The sequence below is a fragment of the Dipteris shenzhenensis genome, chromosome 10, assembly GCF_047967505.1.
Source record: "Dipteris shenzhenensis isolate YYH24624 ecotype China chromosome 10, Dip_SZ_1.0, whole genome shotgun sequence".
NCBI classification, from domain to species: Eukaryota; Viridiplantae; Streptophyta; class Polypodiopsida; order Gleicheniales; family Dipteridaceae; genus Dipteris; species Dipteris shenzhenensis.
In genome coordinates, this window is record NC_141605.1 from 1725966 (window position 1) to 1753583 (window position 27618).

Below are 27618 nucleotides of genomic sequence, written 5' to 3' on the forward strand. Positions count from 1 at the left end.
TCAATCAAGTAGAAATATATCACCCAACCAAACTGATAAGCTACATTTTGAAATTGAAACTTAAAAGCACAACTAAATCAAAATAAGCTTAAGCCTTTACCTCTAAAAGGAGTCAAAAGTTCCATGCTCCCCCTAACTCTTACAGTTTGCTGCTAGCACAGGCATGCTCCTCTCTCAAATCATGTCACTTTAATTTGTTTGTCTTTAGTTGCTTCGTTTAGGTGGAGGTGACTTCCACACACAAAGGAATTAGATGTACACACAAAGAATTGAATTATTGTAAAATGAGATGCCATACACTAGCTATAAGCTCTCCTTATGGATGAAAAGTGCGCACACAGCTGCATACACACACTAAACCATATAAGCAAAACCCTAACATGAGGAGGGATATGTGAAGGAGAAGACACCTCAAACTTCTTGAAAAAGCTAGGGTTCCAAATCCTCTTGCAGAAGGTGTCCATTAAAACACGATAACCACAAATGTGGTGTCATCTAATTGAGAGTGTGTTAAGTTGTGAGTGCATGTCCATGTGACACGTGGCATGGCTGAGCAATGGACTCGTGCCACATGGGCTTCTCTCCATGGGAAATGGGCCATGCCACATCTTATGGCCCCTTAAAAATAGATATACATGTCATGACTTCAGTCATAACATGAATACTTCATTTTCCAACACGAGATCATATCTAGTATCGCCCACTAGAAGCCATGGTGCACACACTATGAACTTGAAATATTCACTTACCATATTCACAACAGTGAGAGATTGTCCAAACTATACTCGGTGACCTTGCATACATTCTACGTACAAGCAATGTACATTGTGATCTTACATTGAGATTGTGGAATGCACTTGAACCCTCTAGGTTTGGAATGATATGGCATTATGCATGATGCTCTACCTTCTTTGAGCACATTGGATTGAACAAGTCCCCATGTCCATTACTCCCTTCGCTTAAACCTATAATTCTTTAAAATAACAGGTTATTCTAAAAACCTAGTATGCCACTAAGAACATGGCACCAAGAGGGCTTTCATTGTCATTATATACACGGTCTTTTTCACTTCTATTAGAACATTCCAACTCATTTGGAACTTCAACAATCTGAAAGGAAAATTACGCTAATGAAAGTAAACCAATAGGTTAAGACATTGTCCGTATGCAAATCCCATCCTAAAACAATGGCCTTGACATCCAAATCAAGAACGCCGGAGAGCTAGCACAACAGTTCCTTATACAAGTAAAACAATACTTTTTTGGGAGAAAGACAGGGAGGGGGACACTTGAGACTACATATGCACACGATCACCTTGCCAGCAACCATATAATGTATTCTCTAATGTCCCTTGTCATCCAAAGCATGCAAAAAATAATACATGGTTTGACCAGTCCTATGAGACACTAGTAGGAAAATGATGGCCTTGGAGCATGTTTTTGCGAGTCCCAACTCATTGCCTAAGGTAGCCCAAAAACAGGTGCAAACAACTAGCGCTCTCAATTGTACAAACTAGCAAAATCCTTTATCAATGAGAATATGGAAGCTTCATTCAGTTTTTTGGTCAATAGCTGATATTTTGTTTTCTTCCCAAAGCATATGATAGAAGGTACTTTGTTTGGGGAAATTTTAGTTAATGAGGCTTATTTTTGCAGATTTTTCAATAACATGATAGTACTGTATCTTTTTTTATCAAGGAGGTGACTAGGTATAGTATTTATTAGAGGTTTGAATTAAGAGACTGGAAAATGTTCCTTTTCTTAAAGTTGACAAATTCATTTTCATTATTGGAGCACACCATGTTACTGTTGGAGATAAGTGCACACTAAGTGTACTATTTCCTAGTCTACATTTGTCTAAGTCTAAGTCTAGTCTTTATGTCTTGAGTGTGTGCCATGTGGCACTTCTACAATTATCCCATAAGCACTCTTGCTTTATGTCTTGTACTTTGGCCCATATATTCAATGGGTCACATCATTGTAATCTATCAGTCTAGCTTGTGTCTTGTCTACACTCTTCTCAAGGTATTTCTAGTCTTTCAGTCTTATTATTTCATTTCAAGTTTCTAGCTCTAGTTCTTGCTTCCATATTCCAACATGGTATCAGAGCTAGGTTGATCCCTCTTCTCCCTTTTCTCTCCCCTCAGTCTACCTTTTCTCAGATCTCTCTCTCCCGCTGCAGATCTGCCCCTCTTCTCAGATTTCTCCCTCTTCACATTTATTTCCTCTTCCTGCCCCGTCATTGCGCTCCAGATCTACGCTCCCTCTTCACATTTTCCCCTCTTTCTGCCCCGCCATTGCGCTCCAGATCTACGCGACAGATCTGTGCGTTTCTGCTCCAGATCTGCGCCAGATCTGCGCTCCAGATCTGCGCATCATTTCTGCTAGATCTGAGCGCCAGATCTGCGCAGTTCAGCCACAGATCTGTGCAAATCTGCTGTCACCTCTGCACCTGTTGTCGTATCTGCTAACCGCCGCCGTCCGTATGCCGCCCGTATTCTGCACGTCATCCGTACGTCAGCCGTACTTCGCTCGCCGTCCGTACATCATCAGCAGTCCGTACAGTCCGTACGACTGTACGGAATCCGTACCTGCACAGGCTGACTTCTCCAGCTCCATCTTCACGAAGATCTGCATCCCTTTTTCACCTCTATCTCTGCCCGGGATTAAGGTACTAAGACTTTGCCTCTTTCAGTTTGCTAAACAGTCTCTCCTTTTTTTGCTGGTTCCTCCTGCTTCGATGGGCTGTCATATGCTATGGCCCTGACAAAGTGGTGAGAGAACCGGCTTCTGGGATCTCTTCCTCCCATTTATTTTCTGCAATATTGTAAGGGAATAGACACTGCCCTTGCATCCTAGCAAGAGGTAAGACCTTCCCACATGGCATCTTCCTCTCATTCTCTCATATCTATCGACAAATTCAATGGGTCCAACTTTCATACTTGCCATTTTATGAAAGAAGGCCTTTGGGACATTGTTCACCGTGATGCTCCCGAAGGTCCATCTGAGCAAGTTGTCGCTGCCAAGAATGACAAAGCCTATGCTATCATATTGCTCGGTCTTGGAGATGATTACATTCATCACATCTCCGACATACAGTCTGCTCCTCAAGCATGGATCACTTTGGACACTCTTTTTGGGGCCCGATCTAAAAACTCTAAGATTGCACTTATGATCTCATTCTTTGATCTACATATGCAGGAAGGAGCTACTATAGCCTCTCATGTCAATTATCTTCGCAATCTTATGGTTCAGCTTGCGTTAGTCAAGTCTCCCACCTCCGAAGATATTGCTATTGCTGTGCTTCTCAAAAGCTTACCTGACTCCTATGCTACTCTTGTCACTACCTTCAAGTATCATAATAATCCTTCTCTTGAGGGTATCATCAATGCTCTCCAAGAGGAAGAAAAAACTCAACAACGCAAGGTAACTAACACTGCATTTTTAGCAAAGAAAGGAAGTTCTAAGGTAAGAAAGCCTTGCACCCATTGTGGCAAAACTAATCATGTGGAGAAGGACTGTTTCAAGGCTCATCCATGCACCATTTGTGGCCGTGATAATCACCGGGAGAGGGACTGCTACTCCAAAACCTCTACATCAGCTCCTGCATCTACCTCAGCCCATGTTGCTGCAACATCTCCATCAGCTGATCCTGTTGTTCCTTCCTCACATGATGAGAAGTGGGCTTTCTGATTACTTTTATGTCTTGTCTACCACCTTGACCACCGATGATGTAGGTCAAGGGGTTCTAGTGTCTTGGTCTTTCTATTTGTCTACAGTCAGTCTTCTGTCTATCTAGTCTTGTCTGTCTGTCTATTTGTCTATCAATCTGACTGTGGTTTAGATCCATCTTGTCCCTACCCTTGTGGACCCATATGAGGATATCACTTGAGGAGGGGTGTCTCAGGATCTGTTGTCTGTCATGTCTTCTATCTTGTCTCTCAGTCTATCAGTCTTTATGTCTGTCTTCTAGTCTTGTCTTTCTATCTTACTCCTAGTGTCCACTTAAGGAGGGTGTTGGAGATAAGTGCACACTAAGTGTACTATTTCCTAGTCTACATTTGTCTAAGTCTAAGTCTAGTCTTTATGTCTTGAGTGTGTGCCATGTGGCACTTCTACAATTATCCCATAAGCACTCTTGCTTTATGTCTTGTACTTTGGCCCATATATTCAATGGGTCACATCATTGTAATCTATCAGTCTAGCTTGTGTCTTGTCTACACTCTTCTCAAGGTATTTCTAGTCTTTCAGTCTTATTATTTCATTTCAAGTTTCTAGCTCTAGTTCTTGCTTCCATATTCCAACAGTTACTTTCAACATTCAAGGACTTAACAAATTTTAGCATTAGGCTTTCATGTGAGAATCGAAATTGAGAAGTTTGCTGTAATTGGCAATACAAATGCCTAGTGGTACAAGCTTAATGGGATTTCATTGACAAGTAGCTTTTGCAAAAATTAGATATGCTACAAAACGTAAGAAATAAATCATAACTTCACAAGAAGATTATGTTTTAGTTTGCTGTAATTGGCAATACAAATGCCTAGTGGTACAAGCTTAATGGGAATTCATTGACAAGTAGCTTTTGCAAAAATTAGATATGCTACAAGACGTAAGAAATAAATCATAACTTCACAAGAAGATTATGTTTTTTAGAGAGAGTATCTTGGTCTCATTGCAATAGCTTAAGAGCTCCATCTATTCCATGTTACTAAGGTCCATTGATCTAGAGCTTTTAAAGAACATCATAGGATTTCATAATGACCCATAAATTCTCTATGGCATCATATATAGCTTGGCAAGTGGAAGCATTGGCTCTTCAATCATGGTAGAGTCTGCAAATATTATTGGTTTAGCGTGCTTATGATACCTTGCGTTTTTATAAAGTGGACTAGGAGTATCCTCCTATACGACACCTTTATTATAGAAATACTTACTTGGAGCAAGATAATAAATGACAAGCTCAATATCCTCTTTTGTGAAAAGCACAATTTTACTTGATACCAAATTCACACATGTAGCATATACATAGACCCCAACAGCTTTGATGCTATTTCCAATTGTGAAGGTTGTGGTTCTGCCAAAGGTAGTCCATCTATTTGTATTCTTCTTATTGCATTTTTAAGTCTTATGCCAAATGACAAATGACATGGCAAACAATTTACAATTTGGCAATCATTAAATGGTTGCTTAGAAACGAGTCTCTTACTAATAAAACACTTAAGATGCTCTAGAAACATACATGTCTTTAAGACATGCTTAAGACGCTTGTCTTTTTAAAAATATATAAATAAATATTTATTTATTCTAAAAAGTATTTTTTGTTTAAATTTTAAAAATTAAATGCTTTTTAAAACCCTATTTTTCTTTTGACGTTGTTCATTTCACGCATGCCAAGGTGAAGGGTACGGTTTTTTTCTTCTGCTGGCATGCATCCCGAGATACCTTCAACGCTATTGTGCACCCCCTTTTTCCTATTGTACAGCTTCTTTAGCTCCTCTCTCCTGTCCGTGATCCTCCTGTTGTCTTTCTATCTCTGATTCCAGCTCGTTATCTCTCTTCCTTCCCCTCTTCAAGCTGCATGGATCTGTTGCCCGTGGAGGTGTTCTGGATTGGATTGGAGTTCCTTGGAGGTGATCTAGAGCTGGATTGAAGTCGTTTGAAGCTGGTTTGAGTTCTCTTGTCACTATCCCTTTCACGTTGATTGCATTTGTGGATTTTGGAAGCTTATTATTGCTCCATTTGTTGTTGGAAGCCCCTCTTGGCCATTCAGGTAGTGATTGGGCACCAAGTCACAGAGGGTGTAACTAGATTGGGGTCAAAGGGGCAGTGTGTGGATTTTCTTCCTCTATTGTGGTCACTTGTTCAGTCTGAGATCTGTGTTGAAGCTTGGTCACCCTGAGAGGCTGGCCAGTGGGTTGTGGGATTGCCAGTGCTGGTTGAGCAAGTTGGATGCTTGGACACCTTTATAGTTGGTCATGGACAATGGTGAATGCCTTAGCCTTGCCTTGGCACTTGGGTACTAGTGTGTGCACTAGGATGGAATGCAGGTTGTAGCCAAAGTTTTGGCTTGGACAGTGGAATTGCCCGTGGGGCAAAGCACAAGGGTGAGCCCTTATTATTCGTACCAATTTCATTCCTAAAGAAATAAATAAATATCGAAAGAGGCGCCAAGTGTTTGGGGCCAATGTGGTGTCTTGTACTTGGTTTCATTGAGCAGGGGCACTCTAGCCTCCATCTAGTTATTTCTTAAATTGTTTCTAAGTAGTATTGTTTGAAGTTAAGTGGTTGGAAATGATGCAATGTGGTTGTCAGTAATGAATATGCAATGCAAGTTATAGTCTTAATCTTCTTGTGTCAATCTTGACATGTTTTCTTTTAGTTATCATCTTGATTCTTGTTTTGTGATGTATTACACTTCCCTATGATGATTGATCTTTCATAATTTTTGCAATTCGGACTTGGTATTTTACGTTCATTTTGGTAGTTGTGAGTTGTCTGGCAAGCTAGCGCTCTTGCTATTTGGATTTTGGTCTTTCAATACGAGTGTTGTCTTGCAAGCTCTTGACTAGTGTGTATTGTCTCTACAAGGTTCAATGTTGAACGTATAGTAGGCTAAGTGCTTAGATGGTAGAGTTAAAAGTTTAATATATGACGTGTTAAATGCCTGGATTTGATGTAACTATTAATATATGGCAGCTTATAGATTTGTGTACTTTTATATATTTTTTGAGTAAATATTTATAAGTTTTAAAAAAAGATGTTTCTTAAGTATCTAATTTTTAGGACACTTAAGACACCCACTCTAAAGTGTGTCTAACAACCATGCAATAATTACATCTCTCTTGTCAAACCATGCATGCTTGTCTTAATATCATATTTTGAACTAGCATAAAAAGGAACCAAACACGACAAAAGCACATATGATAAAGAACACTCAAGTCAAGCATCAAATTCATATTACAAAATGACATTGAACATAAGGTATGGGAAAGTACACATACTATGCCAAAAGTCTTGTTTACCAAGTGTGAGCGTGACTTATCATGTGCAGCTTGCATCAGCATTTGCTTAACAACCAGGCCTCCCATGCTGAAACACAAACAACACATCACCAATCAAACCTACAATGTAAATCAATCTTGTATAACCAAAACATTTAAAGGTCATGCATAATAGAGTTCTTTGTGAGCGTTGACACGAGGAAGAAAAGAAAGTAAAGAACAGTAATAATTATTGCAGCTGACAACATGCATTATTAGTTATTGGATCCCTTGTGATTGTGACCAAAAAGAAAGTCACACTATTGGGTGAGAGACCAATTGCGATGACCTGTCCTCACAATGAACTTGTCTAATGTGCTTCCACAACCATGCTCCAATCAGACTTCATGCTTAAAGAATTATTATCTAATACCACAAAATGCACATAGATATAACGTTTATTTATTAGCACAAGTTTTTATTTATTGTGGAGTTGGAACATTCAATCAAGAGCAAGGCAGAGTGGGGGAGAGACATAAGGCAAAATTCATTCAACATCTTTTGGTCCTAGGAAGGTCTAATTAATGGTAGTATTAAAATAGATATTAACAGCATGTGGCAAACAAGAAATCCAGAAACAAACCTGCCCATAGAACACCAAAGACTTAACACGAAGCCACTAAAAATGCAAGATTGTAATCTTTACATTGGAGAGGTCTAGATGAATAACTTTCTTCTTTATGGTTTTCATGTCTCCTTTATTTATCAATTCCACATTCACATAGATTTGGTAGATGATAGGCACCAAGATTTATATACTTGAATATTGAGTTGTGAGGAGGAATAAAAAGACATGGACACTTGCAGACTGAACACACTAGAGAAATAAGAAATAAAGATGTGATAAAGTCTTTAAAAAGAAGACTGTCGCAGTTGCCCGTGAGAAAAATTTGAAGGGAAAGCTGGAGCAGAGTGACAATGATTTACCAAAAATATTGAGGAAGTACAAGAAGGGCAATTAATGACACATTACATACAAATCTCTGCCTTCTTTTCTCGTATCATGGGCACGGGCAGAAAAAACTCAGGAAACTTCTTCCCGTCGATTCAAGCTCACAATCACAGGCGATGGCATCCAGATTATCCTCCCAGCCTATCTCATGGATTGCATGCACACAAGATACGTAATTCATTCTCTTCATGCCTATCCACAAGCCCACAAATCCCTAGATGGTTCCCTCCTGCCACATATCATCATTTTAGACCTTTAGCTTGGTACACCATTTACCCCTCTCTTGGGGCACAATTAAAACATTTGCCCCTTGGCATTCTTACACATTTAGGTGCACCTAGGCCTGAGCACTCAGAACCACCTAGTCGATGCCAATACACCCTCACCTAGGACCTTGGCAGTTACTTCCCTTGACCATTTAATTTACGCACATAAAATATTACATAAGTGGGTCCTCTAAGGGAAAATGCCCACCGATCTTTCCGAGGTCATGCTATCTCGGCTAGAGGATAACATTCCTTCCCTCTTCAAGCATCAGCGTCCTCGATGATGAAATCTGAGAACACTCTCCGTAACTGGTATACGGATTCCCAGGTAGCTTCTGATAGAGGTAGACCATGTCATGCAACCAACACCGTGGGTATCTTCCGATTACGCACTTACATTGTTCCTCGGTCCAGGATTCCTGTTGGTTTGCGTCTTGCATTATCCTCTATCTCCTGAAACAAAACAACACCTTCGATTAGTGAGTCACCTGTATGCAAAAATTTCTTTAAACGAGAAACATGAAACACTGGGTGCACTTTACAACCCTGTGGCAATTCTAATTTATAGGCTACCTTGCCTATTCTTTTTAGAATTAACCATGGCCCACAATATCGAGGTGATAACTTAGCACACTCTCCTACAGTCAAAGACTTAGAGTGCGAAGGAACTTTGAGAAAAACTTTTTCTCCTTCCTTAAATTCTCTAGCGGATCGGTTTTCATCCGCATACGCCTTAGCTCTATCCATAGCTTGGCGGATGTTAGCTCTCGCAAGTGCTAGCATCTCCCACATCTGAACCACAAAGTTCGCGGCACTAGGCACTTTCTGAGGTATTCCAACTATAGTTGGATTCGCTGGCCTATAACCATAGTTCAGTTCAAATGGACTGAACCCGGTAGAGGAATGTTTTCTATCATTGCAGGCAAACTCTAACAATGGCAACCACTTGTCCCATGTATGTTGCCTCAATGATACATATGCTCTAAGCATATCCTCTAAAATTTGGTTGATTCTTTCCGTCTGACCATCCGTTTCTGGATGATCCCCACTACTCATTTCCAACTCAGTCCTTAGTGTCTCAAATACCGCAGTCCAAAAATGATCGGTAAATTTGACATCTCTGTCTGACACTATGGATTTGAGTAATCCATGCAGACGAAATATATGTCTAATAAACAAATCCGCCACTTGCGGGGCACTAACAGATTCTCTAGTTAGAATGAAGTGAGCCATCTTGGTAAGACGATCAACCACCACAAGGATAGAATCATATCCACCTTGTGTCGTAGGCAGACCTATAATAAAGTCCATGGAAATGCTCTCCCACTTACCTAGTGGTATCTCCAAGGACTGTAAAAGTCTGGGTGGCTTCACCCGCTCTGCCTTACTTACCTGACACGAAAAACAACGCGTCACATATTCATGAATATGCTTTTTCATCTTTGGCCAAAAGCAATCTCGCTTCACGAGATCATATGTCTTCTCGACTCCTGGATGTCCCGCACATGGACTATCATGGCATTGTTGAATGACTCTCTACCTGAGATTATTTTGATTAGGTACTACTACCTTGCCATTTCTTTTCAGCATACCATCCCTTATGGCATATCTTGCATAAGTTTGGCCTTTTCTGGATGCCAGGTCATCCTTTTCCCCGCGGGTTTTAATACATGAGCCTTAGGCCAAAGGCTCTGGACGAACTCGTCCACCTTTTGAGTTTCTCTTATCTCGGTCATTAGAGCACTCTCTAACACCGTGAAACTCATGTTATGCATAATGCGTGACAACGCATCAGCAACTTTATTATCCTTCCCTCTTCGGTACCGGATCGTCAAATTAAACTCCTGCATGAGTTCTGCCCACCTAGCTTGGCGGCCTCTCAAGTCAGGTTGTTTACAAAAATGTTTCAAAGTATCATGATCAACATCCACATAAAACTCTGATCCATACAAATAATGTCTCCATGTTTTCAAAGCATGGACAACAGCATACAACTCTAATTCATGAGTTAGCCAATTTCGTTGAGAGGGAGAAAGCTTCTTGCTTTCAAAGCCTACTGGCCTTCCCTCTTGGAGGAGAACTGCTCCTACCGCAATGCCACTTGCATCGGTTTCAAGGAAAAACGGTTTCTGGGGATCAACTATTTTTAACACCGCGGTCCTGAGACCACAGCTTGTTTTATGGTGTTAAAACTTTCCCGTTGATTCTGTCCCCATATAAAAGATACTTTATCTGAGGTCAGATCAGTCAATGGCGATACTATTTCAGAATATTCTTTGATATGCCTTCGATAAAATTGGACAAATCCCAAGAATGATCGCAAAGCGGTCAAACTCTGAGAGATTGGCCAAGTCAGTATCGCAGCCACTTTCTTTGGATCCATTTCTACCCCCTCAAGAGTAATTATGAATCCTAAATATTCAAGTCTTACCATACACAGTATAGTTTTCTTTTTATTTACATAAAGACTGGCTTTCCTCAAAGTACTGAACACTATTCTTGTGTGTTCATGATGCTCAGTAATACTTTTACTGAATACCAGAATATCGTCAATAAAATGTACTACAAACTTTCTGATGTACGGACGTAGTAAATCGTTCATAAGCATGACGAATGTAGCTGGAGCATTGGTAAGTCCAAAGGGCATTACCAAAAACTCATAATGTCCAAACCTACTTCTAAAAGCGGTTTTATGCACATCCTCGGCTCTAATACGGATCTGATGGTAGCCACACTTAAGATTTATCTTACTGAAAATTACGGCCCCATGTAATGCATCTAGCAAACCATTGATCCGAGCCATCGGATACCTGTGCTTAATAGTGATATTATTCAATGCTCTGTAATCTATACAGAGACGAAAAGTATCATCTTTCTTCTTCTTTAATATCACTGGCGAAGCAAAAGGTGAAAAACTGGGTTAAATCTGCCCCAGCTTGAGATATTCTTCCAGTTGTCTTCGCACCTCAGCTTCTTCTGTAAAGCTTAATCTATATGGAGGTCTATTTACAGGTTCTGCTCCCGGGATAAGCTCAATTTTATGCTAAACATTCCGCTCTGGAGGTAACTCATCCCTAAAACAATCAGAGTACTTCTCCGATATCTCTTTAGCCAACTCGGCCATTTTTCCATCTTGGGTAGCCTCAGTGCTAGCCGATGCATCATCAATCGACTCTACCGATGCTATACACAGACACAGAAACTCTTTCGGAGTCTTCCGAATACGAATTTCCATGGCTGAAATCAATGGTCCTCGAGGTAAATCCTTTTCACCTCGCAAAACATATTGTACCCCGTTCATCTTGAACTGGTAAATATGCTTTTTCCAATCAATGGCTGGATTTTTCCAAAAATGCCAAGCCATGCCTAGGGCTATATCTGCGTGAGCAAGCCTAGTCAACTCAAAGTCCAGCTTCTCAACATAGTCCTAAATTCGAATTTCCAACTAGGTAACCCTCTGGGCCCATACTTCAGTTGAACTTCTGTCCATCATCCTGACCGTATAAGCATAGTCAGACGGACTAGTTTTCAACTTGAGCCTCTTAATAAGCTTCGAGTTAATTACATTGTGCGTTGACGCTGAGTCAAACAATACAATCACATCATGATTGGCTACTTGCCCTTTCATTTCAACTCGGGCTCATCGAAAACCGTATATCCCGTTGTTGCGGGCTTTGAAAGGATGTTATCGGGTGCACCGCTTACTAACTTAGTAACAGACACACTTAACAACACAGATGCCTATCCACAAGCCCACAAATCCCTAGATGGTTCCCTCCTGCCACATGTCATCATTTTAGACCTTTAGCTTGGTACACCATTTACCCCTCTCTTGGGGCACAATTAAAACATTTGCCCCTTGGCATTCTTACACATTTAGGTGCACTTAGGCATGAGCACTCAGAACCACCTAGTCGATGCCAATACACCCTCACCTAGGACCTTGGCAGTTACTTCCCTTGACCATTTAATTTACGCACATAAAATATTACAGAAGTCGGTCCTCTAAGGGAAAATGCCCACCGATTTTTCCGAGGTCATGCTATCTCGGCTGGAGCATAACAATTAAAGTTTCCCATAGTGAGTCTTAACGATCTTAGTGAGCCACGGCTACTGGAAAACAATGCCTTATAAGATCCATATAAGTGTTAGAATTATTATTATATTATAGGTGGTGGCCAATGTATTGTTATAAGTAGGTTAGGGGTAGTTTTCTCTCATTGAGGTTTTTCCCCCTAACCATACTCCAACCCCTAACTACGGTTAGTGGATAGGATAAGGGTTTTGTCACTTAGACAAAACCCCTCACTCTCATTTTGTACTCACTCATTCTCTTCAGTTATTCAGTACTCACTCTTGCTCTCTACTCCCCTTCGTCTCACATTTGGTATTAGATCAGGTTCTTCCTGCCTGTTCTCTTGCCTGCATCCCGCTCCAGCTCATGACCTTCAAATGCCATTTCGTACAGTCTGTATGACTGTACGGATTCCGTACCAGCTACCCCGTACAAACGCACTGATCCGTACCAATGCCGTTGCAGGCCGTCCGTACACACGTACAGGTTTCGTACAGTTGCTCCATCAGCGCCACCATTCGTATTTGCAGTCAGAGCGTTGTACAAGTTGTCCGTACTGTATTCTGTACCTGTCATCGCCCGCACAATTGCGCCATTATGTCCGTACAGTTCTTACATTCCGTACAAGTTGCGCCAAGTCTCCTGTACAGTTGATTGTACTTTCTCAGTATAGCTCACGTCAACCGTCCGTACAGCCGTACTGTACGGACTGTTGCAAGTTTCTTGAGCAAGCTTCTTCTTGCAAGGTCCATTTGCATGCAATTTCTTTGTACATTGTGCCATTGCTTGGCTGAAGATTCAGAGCAGATCTGTGTGTGCTTTGCACGGGCCACATTTTGGGAAATTGGGCATTCTGTCAATTTGGGGCTTTTTTATGAATTTGCCCCAATTTTTGTTCAATTTCACCCCAAAATTTGGGGCTTTTGGTTTTGCACTGCAAGCTATTGCATATTTGGGGCTTTCAGTTGATTTGCCCTCTTTTGGATGCAATTTCCCTGAAGAGATTGGGGCTTTTGGCATTCAGATGCAATTTGGCAGTTGAAAGAGCATTTGGGAGATTTACAAGCAGTTTTGGACTCAGTTTGAGTCAAATTGCAGACTTTTGCCAAATTTTGCAGATATTCTTTGCAGGATTTTGGGCATTTGCAGAGCATTATGGTGCATTTCAAGCCTTTGATAGGCAGTGACAGTAATTGTCACTGTGGGCAGAATTTTTTGGCAAGACTCTGATTGTGCAATTTACATCCCAGGAGGGATTTTACTTGTCTAGTTTGCTGCATTTTTTTCGAGTTTTTTCTGGCAGAAATAGCTCTGAACAACCCCAATGAGGTGTTTGGATTCCTCACACAGGAGGATAAGTTGGATGGCACCAACTACTCCTTGTGGAGTTTTACGGTTCGCAACATCTTGGTTGGCAGACATCTCTCGGATTATGTCAATGGAGATGAAGCAAGGCCAAAATTTATGGCTACACCTGTCACTCCTACAACTGGAGGCAAGGGTAGAAGTCAAAATGCAGCACAAGTAATTGGAGCAGCTTCTACTCCAGTGGCTCCCACAACAGAGTAGAAAAGATGGGATTCTAGGGATGCAAGCTCTTTCTATGATCTCTCCTTATGTCAAGAGGTTCATTATTCCTCACATTCGGTCATGCAAGACCTCAAAGGCAGCTTGGGAGATTTTAGAGACTATGTTCGCAGCAAGAAATAATGCCTGAGTTTCCTTTTGGTTGTGTTGCATATGCCCACGTGCCTGTGGAGTTTCGACATAAGTTGTCAGATAAGGCACTTAAGTGCATTTTTGTTGGATATAGTGCACAAAGGAAAGACTGTCGTCTCTACAATCCTGCTTCTCACAAGATTTTTGTGAGAAGAGATGTTATTTTTTCAGAGAATTCAGCACATACACACGCTGAATTTACTATTCCAGCTTCTTCATATGATGTTTTTGAGGAGACGCTTCCTATAGCATTTGGTTCTCATGCTGAAAAGAATTTACAGCAACCTCCTCCTGATCCAATTGCCCCGATTCAGCCGCATGCTGATTTTGTACCTCCACAGGGTGTGGATGAAGTTGTCAGGCAAGAGATTCAAGAGATACATGCAGCCAAAACAGTTCTGAATTGGTTGCTACAGACTCTCAGGGAGAGTAGGCTTGAGGCACCTTTGCCTGGCAGGATTCGTAGTGCAATAAGGCACGCAAGGGGGGCTCTTTCTGTTGAGACAGCTTATGCAGGTACTCATTCTATTCAGTTATTCAGTACTCACTCTTGCTCACACTCTTGCTCTCTGCTCCCCTTTGTCTCACAATTAGTTCAACAAACTATCATACAAGGTTTCCACCTAGTTTTCACTTTACACTTTCAAAAGCACATAAATGCAAAAAATGCTTTTTCATCAACAAAGGAAAGGGCTGAGCCTGGAAAGCTTATTTAAAGGAATGCTGAAATGGGAAAAGAAATAAACACAAGAACTCGCAGCAAGTGTAGCAATGAAGAGTTGAAAGAATGCTACCCAAAAGAATGGCAAACATATTAGATAGATACACCCTAGTTTCAAAGGGGGGGATGGTAGACATGCAAGCAGCTCATAATAATGGACAAGCTTGTACATGCTACTGGAGAAAATTTTAACGAGTAGGCAAAATCACTCTACGAAAGATCAATTGCTTTCCATAGGGTAAAAATGTACTATTCCAAACCAAAGTATTCATTCGAAGGGGATAAGAGCAGAAATAAGGCACTATTCCAAGCCAAAGCACTCATTGAGGGTCATATTAGACACTGAGGCATCATGTCACACAATATAAGAGCCCAAGGTAAAGGGAGCTTTTTCTTTTTCTGCTCTAGGGGGAATACAAAGCTCACACCAAAATGACATAATAAGGCTTGTGAAATTCCAAATTAGGCGTCCGTAAGTACCTTTAAGCAGCTATTGAGACAAAGGTAGATTATTTAGGAGGAGATGGATAAGACCCTTATAAGTGGCGAAGGGCTCAAACAAGGCTGTTCACTCTCCCCAATGTTATTCAAGATCTTCATAGATGAGCACGAAAATGAATACAAGAATAAGAATGAAAAAGCTAAAAATGCCCTAGTCTTGCTAATATAGGCATATGATAACATCGTTCTTCCATCAATAGCTCCAGGCATTTTAAATAATTCCATAAGTCCTCAAAGATCGCGAATCTAGAAAAGGAAAGATATTAGTTATATGAAGGGGCCATTGACTTTGGATTTAAAAATGAAAGAAATCATCTATTCTTATGGAGATCGAATGAATGTGTGAACAACTAAGTTATTGAATAACAAATGCAAAAGCACAAATATTTGAGGCGGAAGATTGAAAAATAGAGAAGTTCGTACTTATTGCCTTACTACATACACCTAGATGAATCCAGGAACATTCCCAAACTCATCCTCTAAAAACACAACATAGTGCAGTTTCAATTGCCTTACTACATACAACCATTTTATACAATTGTTGAGAATGGGAGCCATGACTGACACCAAAAGCATGGAAATTGATTTAACCGCTCATACAAAAGTACGCTAGTAAGAAACTAGAAGGGGATGTTGCTGGCGGATGGAGGCATGCTCTCCTTGAATGAAAATTCTTTGTCAATACATCCAATACATTGGCAAAATGGGAAACATGAATTAACTGGGTATCCCAAATCTCCTGAAGAAACAAGGGAGAGAACACGGTATAAAGAGGGTCCAAATGGCCAAAGAAACAAGAGTTGGATATAGAAATGCAGCTGGTCGAGAAAGTTCAGGTTGTTCCAAAAGAGAAAATCATGCTCTACGATAATCATAACAATAACAACACAAGATCACTTAAGAAGAATCAATCATGGGGACAAGCAATTTCCGAGCGAAATCTTCCGAGCGTCCGAGAGAAAGAAAAAAAAAAGCTTCCAACTATGTAAAAATATGGCAAAAATAGATCGGAACAAAACATAGTTTCACTTAGAAATATGCAAAGTATTATAGCAATGTCTATTTTATACACAAATCTTTACATGAATCTTTGGGAATGATGAGCAACATAAGGGGATGGCTTTTGAAGAAACCCACATGTAGAGTAGACTTCTCTATGAAAATTTCCTTATGATACTTCTTATAAGTTTTACTTAATAGGGGGTGACATTGAAAACCCTCTCTCAACCTAGCCTCATGAAAGGGTTTCTCCAAAGAAACCTCATTAAAGCAAGCCATCAAGGTAGTTTCGCTAGCGAAACTCCTTTGAAGTAGGTCTTCCAAGGTAGTTTCGCCGGGCGAAACTACCATGGACATCACTTTTAAAAGTGGCATAACTTTCACATCCAATGTCCAAATATAGTCATTTAGCCACTCAAATTGATCGGAAAACCCCATTTGAGCACATCTATGAAGTTATATTTTGAAAAATCTTGCATACGTAGTATTGAATATTACATGTATTTTATGAGAGTGATATATGAGGCCAAGTTAATACTTATTTATAGTAATTTAAACTTCTTTAGAAACATATCCATAAATATATGCTATTAAAACACTAGAAAGCTCTTGTCATATAGATATAAATGTGTTAATACGTAATTATATATGTATAATAGTATTACATTGAGAGTGATTATGAGGAATGTTTATTAAAGGAATTATTTTTAAACACTTTTTTTAGGTAATAACATGGGTACAAAGGATGTCTATGAAGAAGAAAATTTATGTTATGTAAAATTGTGTATATTTTTATGATAAAGGGATCTAGTTCTAGTAAAAATAAAAGTGTAAAAACCATGTTTCCTAAAGAAATACACATTTTTAAATCTCTTGAAAAACACGCTCGGATAAACCTACTCATAGGTTTTTGCTCGTAAAATTGACGCACCCTCAAATCACCATGGAGGCAAATGCTAAGGACAATAGGATGGGAGGAATACCAATCAAAAGAGAGAGTTTTTGCAGCACAAGGAGGATGCAGCCCACTAACCTATCTACCCCAAGAATGGCAAAGATATTAAAAATAAGTACACCAGTCAAAACCCCCAGCCCCTACCTCCTCCAAGTAGACGAACACCTTCATACTAGAGATTTGCAAGCACTTTTAAAACTGAAAAATAAATGTTATAAGCGGATACTTCCACCTTTTTATGCAGTCTATAATCATGAAAACCAAAGCAGCTACATAGTGCTGCAAACAAAGTTGTATGGCTTGTACAATTCAACTTGTCCAACAGATCTCATCAGATCCTCCTAAGAAACCTCAATGCTTTGTGCATCATGGGTACCTGTGGAAGAAGGGGTCTGGTCTTGAGATGCTGCTAGAAGATGCAAATATCATTTTATTAGCAAAAATTTGGGAGTGTGATGCATGTATAACTCCACAAAATGATGACTTCAAAGTACAATCGGTTTGTATGTCAAACACAAGCACAAATAAGTGGGGGAAAGGAAAGACATGTTGCAAGACCATGTGCAACAAAGTTCAAGTAATCCAACTCAATGCCCACCCAAAAAAAAAAGGTTAAAATGTATGAGCAAGGATGTTGTGCTTGTTCCTAAACAGGTGCTGCATCCCACACAATAGCTCACCTAGTAAAGGATGTGGCATTACTGTGTGAGCTGTGCAGCAATGTCTCTACCTGGGGAGTACATATAACAATGTTCTGAAAAGAGGGGGATTTTATACTCATAGGAGACTACAATCAACAGCAAATGTGCAAGAGGAGGAGGAGCTGTATAAGAGAAGACATCTATACATGTTTGAAGGAAAAGGGGAACAGAAGAGATATATCCTCTGCAAATGGAGAAACTGCATGAGATCAACATGGTAGAGCTCTACCTAAAGCATGCACAAGTAGATGGTTATAGTCAATGGTATATGTTGATAGCAAGGTACTGGACAGCACACATGCCACACTAAGACCAGTTAGAGTGTTGTAGACTAATGCCCATCTCAAATACAAGATTGACCAACCAAGAAACCTTACATTGGCAAGCAAACCCAAAATCAAACGATAGATCACTAATCGTAAGAATTGCATGGGTGCTCAAAGGACTTTCAAAAGAGGCCAGAGGGGTTCTAAAATAGAACTGAAATCCCGGAGGCTGCTCAATTTGTGAAGAATCGATTAGATGGACTTGACAAAATCTTCCCCTACAAGAGAATTGGAGGCCTTTCTATATGTATATGTATATATTCAAAAAGGCTTTTGATGCAGTCCCTAGGCTCAACTTATAAAGGAGGATGGAGGAACTAGAAGTATCTTCTAATCATATGCTGTCGTGGCCAGAATATATGAGCATGTACACATCGGATCATGATGAGGAAAGGTGTCTTGGAGGTCTTTCAAGCACTATTGGAATGAAGCAAGGTGCCCACTATCTCCCATTTATTTGGGCTATGCATAGAGAAATTGGAAGAAATGATATTCTTACCACAAAATGAAAGTCTACCTCTAGAACTCATTGGGATGGAGAGGACAATCAAATACGTCCACAAGGTGCAAAGCATGCCAACAGAGGGAGTAGAAGGCAACAGCAACCAAACAGTTCCAAAGACACGACGGCTCCCAATAGGATCCCATCCAGGCCTGCATGGAGCTAAAATTACTCATAAATACAAATGAGATACAAGTAAAATGTTTCCTACTTCTATTTTTAGTTTCTACACTAGATTCCTAACAGTGTGCTTGGCACCTTAAGATCCCTTAACTGGCTGAGACTAACCCCTGCCTGGGCTGGGCTGGGGGTTCAGCCCAACTTCGGGTAGGGAAAAGAGGAAAGAAAGAGGTATTGAGAGAGGGGGGGGGCGGGGGGGATAGAGACAGACAAAGAGAAAGAAAGAGACAGGGGGAGATATAGAAAGAAAGAAAGCTTATTAGAAGTCCTCAGACAGAAGACCCAAAGGGTCTATGAGACTGAAAGAAACTGATACAATGAGCTGAGGGGCTGAGCCACTAAGTGGGCATCAACACCATGATGAATAAAAAGGAAAACCAAACGTAATGGCATTGATACATAGAGAGAACTCTCCGGCCCCATGAAGTGAGAGCCAGTGGGGGCATCAACCCTAGGAGGGGGGTGTCGATGTGCGAGGCTGATGTGGTGGCATAAAACCTATGATAGATCGCTGGTGACTATCGACGTGTGTGGTCCACTATGGTCTCCTGGCTATAGCCCTGCAGTGAACAAGTGCCACCGTCACTCCTATGGGTCGTGCCTCCGATCAGATGAACATGGGAGGAAGGTCCTTTAATGTGATATGTGCCTTGGTGCGCTGACAAGTCTAACAAGTCTCTAGCTCCAGCTCACGTCCTCGCAGCGGCAGCAGCTCCGTGGGTCCTGCTGGTCGGTGCTGTCTAGCTGGAAAACTCAGTGATCATACTCTGAGTGGAGTCATTTGTGTGTCCTGGTCACACCCACGTGCTCTGAGCAACCGCCCCTATGTCTAACAGCCTCATAGTACATAGGGCATTTGAAAGCAAAATGCTCCTCTAACTCGATCTCCCAAGACTCACACAAGGTGCAGATGCGGCCCTCTCTAGGTATGCTCTCTGCCTGACCACTCTCAATACGGAGATGGTGTGATGAGACCCGAAACTGCCCTATCAATATCCTCAGGGAGAGGGGAGGCAGATCCATGTTTACCCTAATGGATCGATGAAGCCCTCCACTGAAATCCGTAGTCAGTGGTCTCTGTGGAAGCTGAGCTTCACAGGAAGCTCATGAGGTGCAAACCAAGTCTTGAATGTGTGTACTGTAGGAGATCCTCTCGGATGACCTAATTCACCTCTTGATATGTGAGCCGGATAGAGGGGGCCTCAACACAGTACTGGAGGGGAGGTAGCATGTCTATGTGGAACCACAGGCTCTCAAACCATCTGCATGTACGTACATACCAGCACCTCTCGTCACCCTCTAATGCCAGTGCCATGGAGGACAATAAGGCCAACCAAGGAAACCTACGTCACCCTGTGGTGCAAGATCCATATTGTCTAATGCGGTAGAGATATGTGATGACCTAAAATGCCACATCGAGCTATAGCGGGGAACCCTGAACTCAGCCAAACTACCTGATATGGGACTGAAGGCTTACTACGAATCATCCATGAAAGCATGAGAACCTAAAGCCTCTTAACACGGGCCTAATCCATAGTTGCCAGACATTTGGAAATGTCACATTTGGAAACGTGTTTCAATTCAAAATTTTCCCCAGGTGCTTATTTTACCAAAAATTATACGCCTACTGTATACGTACACATTCTTGGGACCTAAAATGCATGATTTCATGCACCCACAACACTCAAGAACATGGAGGAAAACATTTCAGCAATCTAATATGTTCATACACTCAGAATTGAGCCCAAGAAGGCGTTTTCCAACAAAGCGTGATGGCGACACCTCCTTCGACTGCTTTGATAAAAAATAGGGCCAAAATTTGACCTTAGGGCCTTTTGCCCCAAAAACCAATGCAAAAAGAAGGTGTTTTTAATTTCCAAACGTTTGGTAATGTTTCAAAAAATAAAAACGTGTTTCATTGCAACTAAGGCCCAATCTGTCTTGGATAGATCTGGCCCCCAACAAGGGCTCCCACACATACCTGCTGCTCGAATCAAAGAGTAAAAGAGAAGAGCCTTGGTCTAAGGGTCCTAAAAATGAGAATGAAAGCACAGTCACTCGCATCTAGCTAGCGCAGCGTATCCCCTGCTCAATCGAGCCTATAATGCCGATCGCATCGTAAAGATCATGTTGGAGAATAGGACCCTAGGTATGTTAGGATGCAACCACCTCCACTGAAAACCCATCCACAGTAAAGTGCTCTCTATGCATGGCAGCCCAAGACATGTCGAAGATCATGACCTTGGTTTTACCAAGGTTTACCTTCAATTCATGTGTCTCACAACTCACAGAAGGTATGGAGTGCATCTAAGTGTCACTGGAGACTCTCAACTGAGGAAGATAGTAAGACCACATCATCTACGTATAGGGAATTTGAAGCAAAGATCCAGCTAAGATCAACCAGCTCCTCCAAGGATCCCAATAAAAGTCTCAAGCTCATTGCCGTAGAGGCCAAACAAGATTGGTGATAACGGACAACCTTGTTTGACCCCAATGGTGCTCATGATATCCTCTGTCCACCCTGCGCCTATCTGAACTCTACCCAAGACTCTCTCATAAAGTGCCATGACTGCCCCACATGGTCTCCTGATCGTATCCCAACTCCTGTAGACGTCTGATGAGCCAGGATCTTGGTAATGTGTCAAAAGCCTCAGCAGCAATAGACCCTGTCTCCGTGCCCTGGCCTCCTCCATGACCCCTTGAGTGTAAGTATGTGATCCATAGTCCTGTGATCTATCTGGAAGCCTACCTGACCCGCTGCTCCGAATCCTCGAAGCTTTGCAACCAAGCTAACCTCTGTGTCTTGAATATGACATGCCCAATCACAATGGTCATGTAGTTTTCGGAGCTCATGGGATTTCCTGCCTTGTGTATTGGGGTGATGGTGTTACGGGTCCAAGTGTGTGGAAAGCTTGTGCATCCCGCTTCGTTGGAGAGCTTCACTAAGATTGGGGCCATCCTGTATGCAATGAATTCACTGCGTAGGCCCTCATTTGTCTCTTGGCCGTTATGAATCTTTAGGGCTGCCTGTTTGTGAATAGTGTGCATCAAGTGGAGCATGGTGCATGTGAGAGATCACGTGATGGCTGGTTAGGGACATGATATAGCATGCATGCATAAGAGTGCCAGGTTTCGGTGTCCATAAGAGGGGATGGGGCTCTCCCCTCAAGGAGCCTCTGCCAAAAGTCTTTAGAGCTGTTACTAAACAAAAATTTTAATAACTCCTCATTCCGGCGGGCAAAAGCCTACTTCTTCCAATGAACCAGACGACACCTGGAAGATGATACTTGGTTATGAGTCGCAGTTGTTGGCATAAAGTTTTACACTTGCCATCGTACTAGCTATTGCAGGGTACTAGGCCCAAGGGTGGAGGGCGCGTGGATCGGGTGTATGGGAAAGTGTGTAGGGCAGCCTCATGAAGAGATCGTGTGATCAAGGTGGCTCGATCCTCTAGGAGTGGTATGTGGTCAATGTCTTTAAGAATGTCGGAGAGGCGTGCAGAGTGTGCGGGTTTTAGCTTGTGATCAAAGTGTATGACATGGTAGGTGGTGTAAGTGGCATCATAGTGTGTGAAGTGGATAGTGGTGTGGATATAATAAAGAACAAATGGGTGTGGTTTGGGGGTGGTGGTGAGATAGAAAGCCGGTGAGATGTGAAGTGAAGGGAGGAGATCCCACCAAGTTAATTGAGTGTCTTTTGATGAAGCCTTTACATATTTGGGAACCACATTTCCTCCTCTGCAAACTGCCACTTTCCTTGTTTCTTGGTTCTCTGATCTTAGTTAGTTCTTCGGCCCTTGCTATCCAAATCGTTTTGAGCTTGAGTGTCTGTTGAATCTTTATCTTGTGCTCTTTGCTCATGAAGGCAATCTCTACATAAGAGTAGTCTTTTTCCATGCATGTGATTGCACCCTTGTAATGAAATGAAAGCACATGCGAGGAAAGGGTCTCTAGACTTCAATTGCCCAAGCACATCAATGGGGGGAATTATTAGTAAAGGACTTCCTCCCAACAGCTGACAGCAGCCGACCAAGCAAGTTATTTCCAGCCCAGCTGTGAATCCATCTCTAGAAATTTCAACTTTGGCTCCTACTTTTGCCTGTTGTCACAAATTGCCCTCTTCTTTGCCTTACACTGCACTTGAGCTAACCCCTAGGTTGGGCAAGGGGCTCTGCCCCAACTGAAAATCCCATGCTACGAAGCAGAAGGCTAAGACAAAGGATTGGAGCAGAGGTAGTGGGATGGAGGAGATGGCTAACAAGTTGAAGCAGAAGCCGATGGGCTGGACCAAAGACCTAATGGGGGAGCTAACAAACTGAAGAGCAGAGTTAGAGGGGAGCAGAGAGTAGACATACTGCAGGCTATTAGTGGAGAGACAAGGTGGAAGAGAGCAAATAGTTAATAAATGCGGGGATCGGAACAACAAATCATGTGGAGAAAGAAAAGAAAGAAAGAAAGAAAATTTATTAGAGTCTTCGGAAGACCGAGGGGTCTATGAGACTGAAAGAAAACCTGATACAAATCACAGTAAGGGTGGACCTACGAAACGAGCATCATCACCCGTGCTGAGTCCTAAGTCTGATCATACATAATCAAATACATCTAGGTGTGACAATAAAAAGAAAAAAAGACTGGAGTGGAGCGGAATCCTCCGTATGTCATGTCGCCTTACCTGGTGCATAGCTAGTGATGGGACGCTGGCGTCCGTCAAGGGGTGCCGTGCGTCTCGATCTCCTAGAGGAGGCTCGACGCAAGACCAGAGCCACCGTGACTCTCGTGGGACGTGTCCCGAGTCTAAACAATGAGACGAGAGGTCTCCCATAGTGATTTGTGTGTCCCCTCGATGTCTCGTGTGTCGTGCTGCAGTTGCCCCTCGGGTGTGGATGACAAGAGTGCCACGTCATCTACATAAAGAAGAATCCTGATGATGATCACGCCAAGTGAGCAACCGGTCCCTCCGAAAGCCCCCATGAAAATCTCAAGCTCATCGATGTAGAGGCCAAACAGGGTTGGTGATAAGGGACAACCCTGTTTGATCCCTATGGTACTCAAGACGTCATCTATCCAACTTGCGCCTGTCTGAACTCGGCCTAAGACTCTCTCATAAAGTGCCATGACTGCCCAGATGATCTCCTGATCAAATCCCAGTGCCTGTAGGAGTGTGATGAGTCGAGCTCGAGGTACTGTGTCAAAGGCTTTGCCGGCGATGTCTCACCCTCCTCTCGTGCCACTCTAGCGAAGTGGGATGTGTCTGGCAGGAAGTAGCATATTGCTATGAAAAGGTCACGAGTGGCTATGCGTCGGATTCGGATCCACATGAATCGGGAGTGTGCATCCTTCCTCTCAACAGAGATGGCTCCAACGAGGGAAGACCTGTACAATACTGCGACCCTGCCTGATCCTCCAACTCCTCCTGTATCCCTCGTCTCATCCTTGAAGGCTGACTCCCATGTGTAGCCACTAACTATCGGTAGTGGACGCTCTGGGCTTTGGTGTGTCTCCGTGTAAAAGACTATGTCTCGTCCTGTGTAAGATTCTGAGAAGTTCCCTGGGTCTGACCATAAGGTACCATTACAGTTCCAAATGGTGCAAGCTAGGGTCTCGGAAACCTGAGTCTCATAGGCCCCGTCCCCCTAGGGGATACGGGTGGGAGCCCGACGGGTGCCGATCAACAACCTACCATCTCAGACCACGGCCCATTTTTCCTCCTTGCGGGCAACATCCCGCTGCTGGAGAAGAACTCGCCGCTCCTCAATCTGTAGTGGTGTCAAATCCTCATCCATGGACAGGGTGGGATGCTCTCGTAGAGCGGCTTGACGTCGGAGTGTCACTAGTTGAGCATGTGAATCTCTGAAGCGAATGACTAGGGGCTGCTCTCGGTTGGGGTCTCTCCCAACACGCCATGCTCCCTCTATGCCGTGGTCAAGGACCCCTATGGTGGTGGTCACAAAGGTGATCGCCTCCTCCATGGGCGTCGTCGTGGTGCTGGTGCTGTCTCGCGTGATCCCTCGTATCCAGATGTTGAGGGCCTTCGAAGCCCTCTGCTGCTGCTCCTGTATGGCGACTGAAACGGTTGCCTTTGCGGGCTCCCGTTTCGCCACGTCCACCCATCTAGTCATCTTTGCTATAGCCGACTGTATCGTGGCTATCTGTGCCTCCATCTCTATGACTTGGGTCCCTCCACGCACTGCTCTCAAGGTCCCGAGCTCCTCTCGGAGCTGTGTGATGTCGTGTCTGAGCCCCTGGATAAGGGTGCCCTGCTTGTGTATAATGCGGGTCTGCTCCTGGGTGTTTCAGGCCTGCTCCTGAGTGTAATGTGTCAAATCTGCCTGACGGGCCCGGATGCTGTGTATCTCAGACAATGATCCAAACGCCTACGAAAAGGAGATCAGCTACCACTAAAGTGTCGTCCATGTGTTGTTAAGCCCACATGTCCTTATAGGAACATGCTCGAACTCATCCTCTAAAAACACAACATAGTGCAGTTTCAACCTCATCATAGTCACTCATAAGGTTGAAAACCATAAACTCCATCACATAGCAAGGACTAGCTACTATGATATCCCCACTGTCGTCATCAATGCCCAACAGTGGGTGTAGACCATAGTATCACATCAAATCCACACACCCACACATACTTGAGCATCCATTCATACAAAGTCTTTGTACTACGTTTCTGTTGGCACTCCGGAGGTGAAGGGCAGACTCAGCCGTGACGAAGGCTAGCACTAAAGGAGAAGGCTAATCAAAAGGTAGTCCAAAATCTCTTCATTCAAGCTACAACTGCTTGTGAAGACTAAACGTCCAGGTAGTTTCAGCACCTTTGCTTCAATGACCCCCTTCACGTGACAGATCTCCTGTAGTTTAGAAAGCCTTGATAAGGTGTTGGCTCTCATCCCATGCTCAAATGTCATCTTGTTGTAATGAATGTCCCTCTATAAATAGACCTTATGTAGGAAAAGTTTCATGCACCTTCCGCCTTGAAAGGTAATATTTGAACCCCTTCCTAGAGATATTTAGAGCTCTACTTGTCTCTTCATGTAGTACGACCCATAATTATTACATGATAAATAAAATCACATGCCATCTCGCGTGCACGCACACACATATTATTAATGTCTTTACGCAACCCAAAATGGCCTATGAGACCAAGTCCAAAATGTCATAAAATACTTAACAGGAGATTTGCTACCAAACACATAAACACAATAAAGAAACTGATGTAATACATAAAATGTCTCATGCCAATGCGACAATAACCACGACAAAATCAATTAATGATGCAGTACATCCATGCTCCAAGATCCCCCTATGCATCTTGTGGGCTAAACAAAATTCCAAGTCATATTAGAATCGGGACCAAGAATCCAGTTTGAAGAATGATCGAGTTTGGTTGCCTAATCACCTAACAAAAAGCTAGGTGCAATCTCCTCAAGTGATGAGAAGTCATCGGTCTCTTGTGGGAAGACTTGATTTGGCCCAAGGAGAATGCGCTAGTGCAAAGAAATTGCTACCTACACCATGTGTCCCTTCCACTAGGCTAGTACTTCCAACCGACTGATCCATTTGTTTGGGAGCTACATTCTCTTGTTAGAAATGAAATCCCTACAGAGGGTATCCCGCAGTGGAAGACTGATAGAGCGTCCCCACGAATTACATGTTGAAGGCTTTCACTACGGAATCAAAGTTCTTTACTTGTGTTTACTTCACAACCATACATGTGTGTGGAAGCCAGTAAATAGACATTGCATCCAAGACAAATATAGAATCCACAACGATATATTTCCGTCAAACCGTGGTCCTCCAATCTTACCAAAGTTCTCCTAATATCTGCGTGGCACCTCTAGATCTCTGAGCACGCGTGCTCCTCCGAGATTATGTAGACTCTTTGTCCAATAATCCTTCCACCTTGCTGCCTGGGTATTCAGCCTAGGTGAGCAGCTTTGAGCTAAGTCTGCAGCCCTATATGCCTCCTCCACCTCCTGGCTGTAGGCCCAAGAAGCCCTGCTGCTGCTCCTTTCTGCTCTGTAAGTTGCAGCTCCAAGTGATGCCAAGTATGGGACAAATGGCCCCATTTTATAGGCCCCAAGGGCCCTTCACAAAAACCGACCAGCCAGCCCAATTGGACTGACTGGAATCCCCCCTACCAGCCAACCGGGCGGAAAAAGTCTACAAGTGCCCTGTTGGACTCCCATTTGGAAGCCTTTCCTGACCCGCCTGTCCCTCTGGCATCCAGCCAGTGGCCCAGGCTGATCCAGCCCATAGTAGGGGCTGTTCTCCTGGGCAGTTGCTGACATCATCGCTGCATCATTGCCTTGTCTTCTTGCTGGTTTCCCTGTGCAGACCTGTCCTCTCCAAGCATGGACAGCCTTTGGGCACTTCTGCCTCAGATGTGCCCTCCATGGCGGCTTCTCTCTACCGGGTACTTCCTCTCTTTGTCTGCTGCCCACATGGCAGCCCATTCGCTGTCCATGTGGCAGCCCTATGACCCTTCCTATTATTGTATGGTCCACCCCCCGATGCACTCCTCATTTGGGGGCTCACATGTGGGGAGGTGACCAATAATTTGTGCGTCCCAAATAATGGGCTCTTGGTTTGTCGTCACTTAGTTCACCCATATTTAGCTCCCAACCCTAATTATGATGGTTATGCCCTAAATAGCCTACTTTGCCACATTATCCTT

General features: G+C 42.8%; 1 protein-coding gene across 2 annotated transcripts in view; it reads right to left on the bottom strand.

The window, feature by feature from the left end:
• Window positions 1–27618, bottom strand: part of LOC147897249 (alpha/beta-Hydrolases superfamily protein) — a 74845-nt gene that overhangs the window by 27537 nt on the left and 19690 nt on the right. The window contains exon 6 of one of the 2 annotated variants that reach the window (XM_087380236.1): window positions 7022–7088. In XM_087380236.1, the coding sequence (XP_087236362.1) occupies window positions 7022–7088 (67 nt within the window). Of the gene's footprint in view, window positions 1–7000; window positions 7089–27618 lie in introns of both variants that reach the window. The other variant, XM_087380235.1, reaches the window with a different exon arrangement.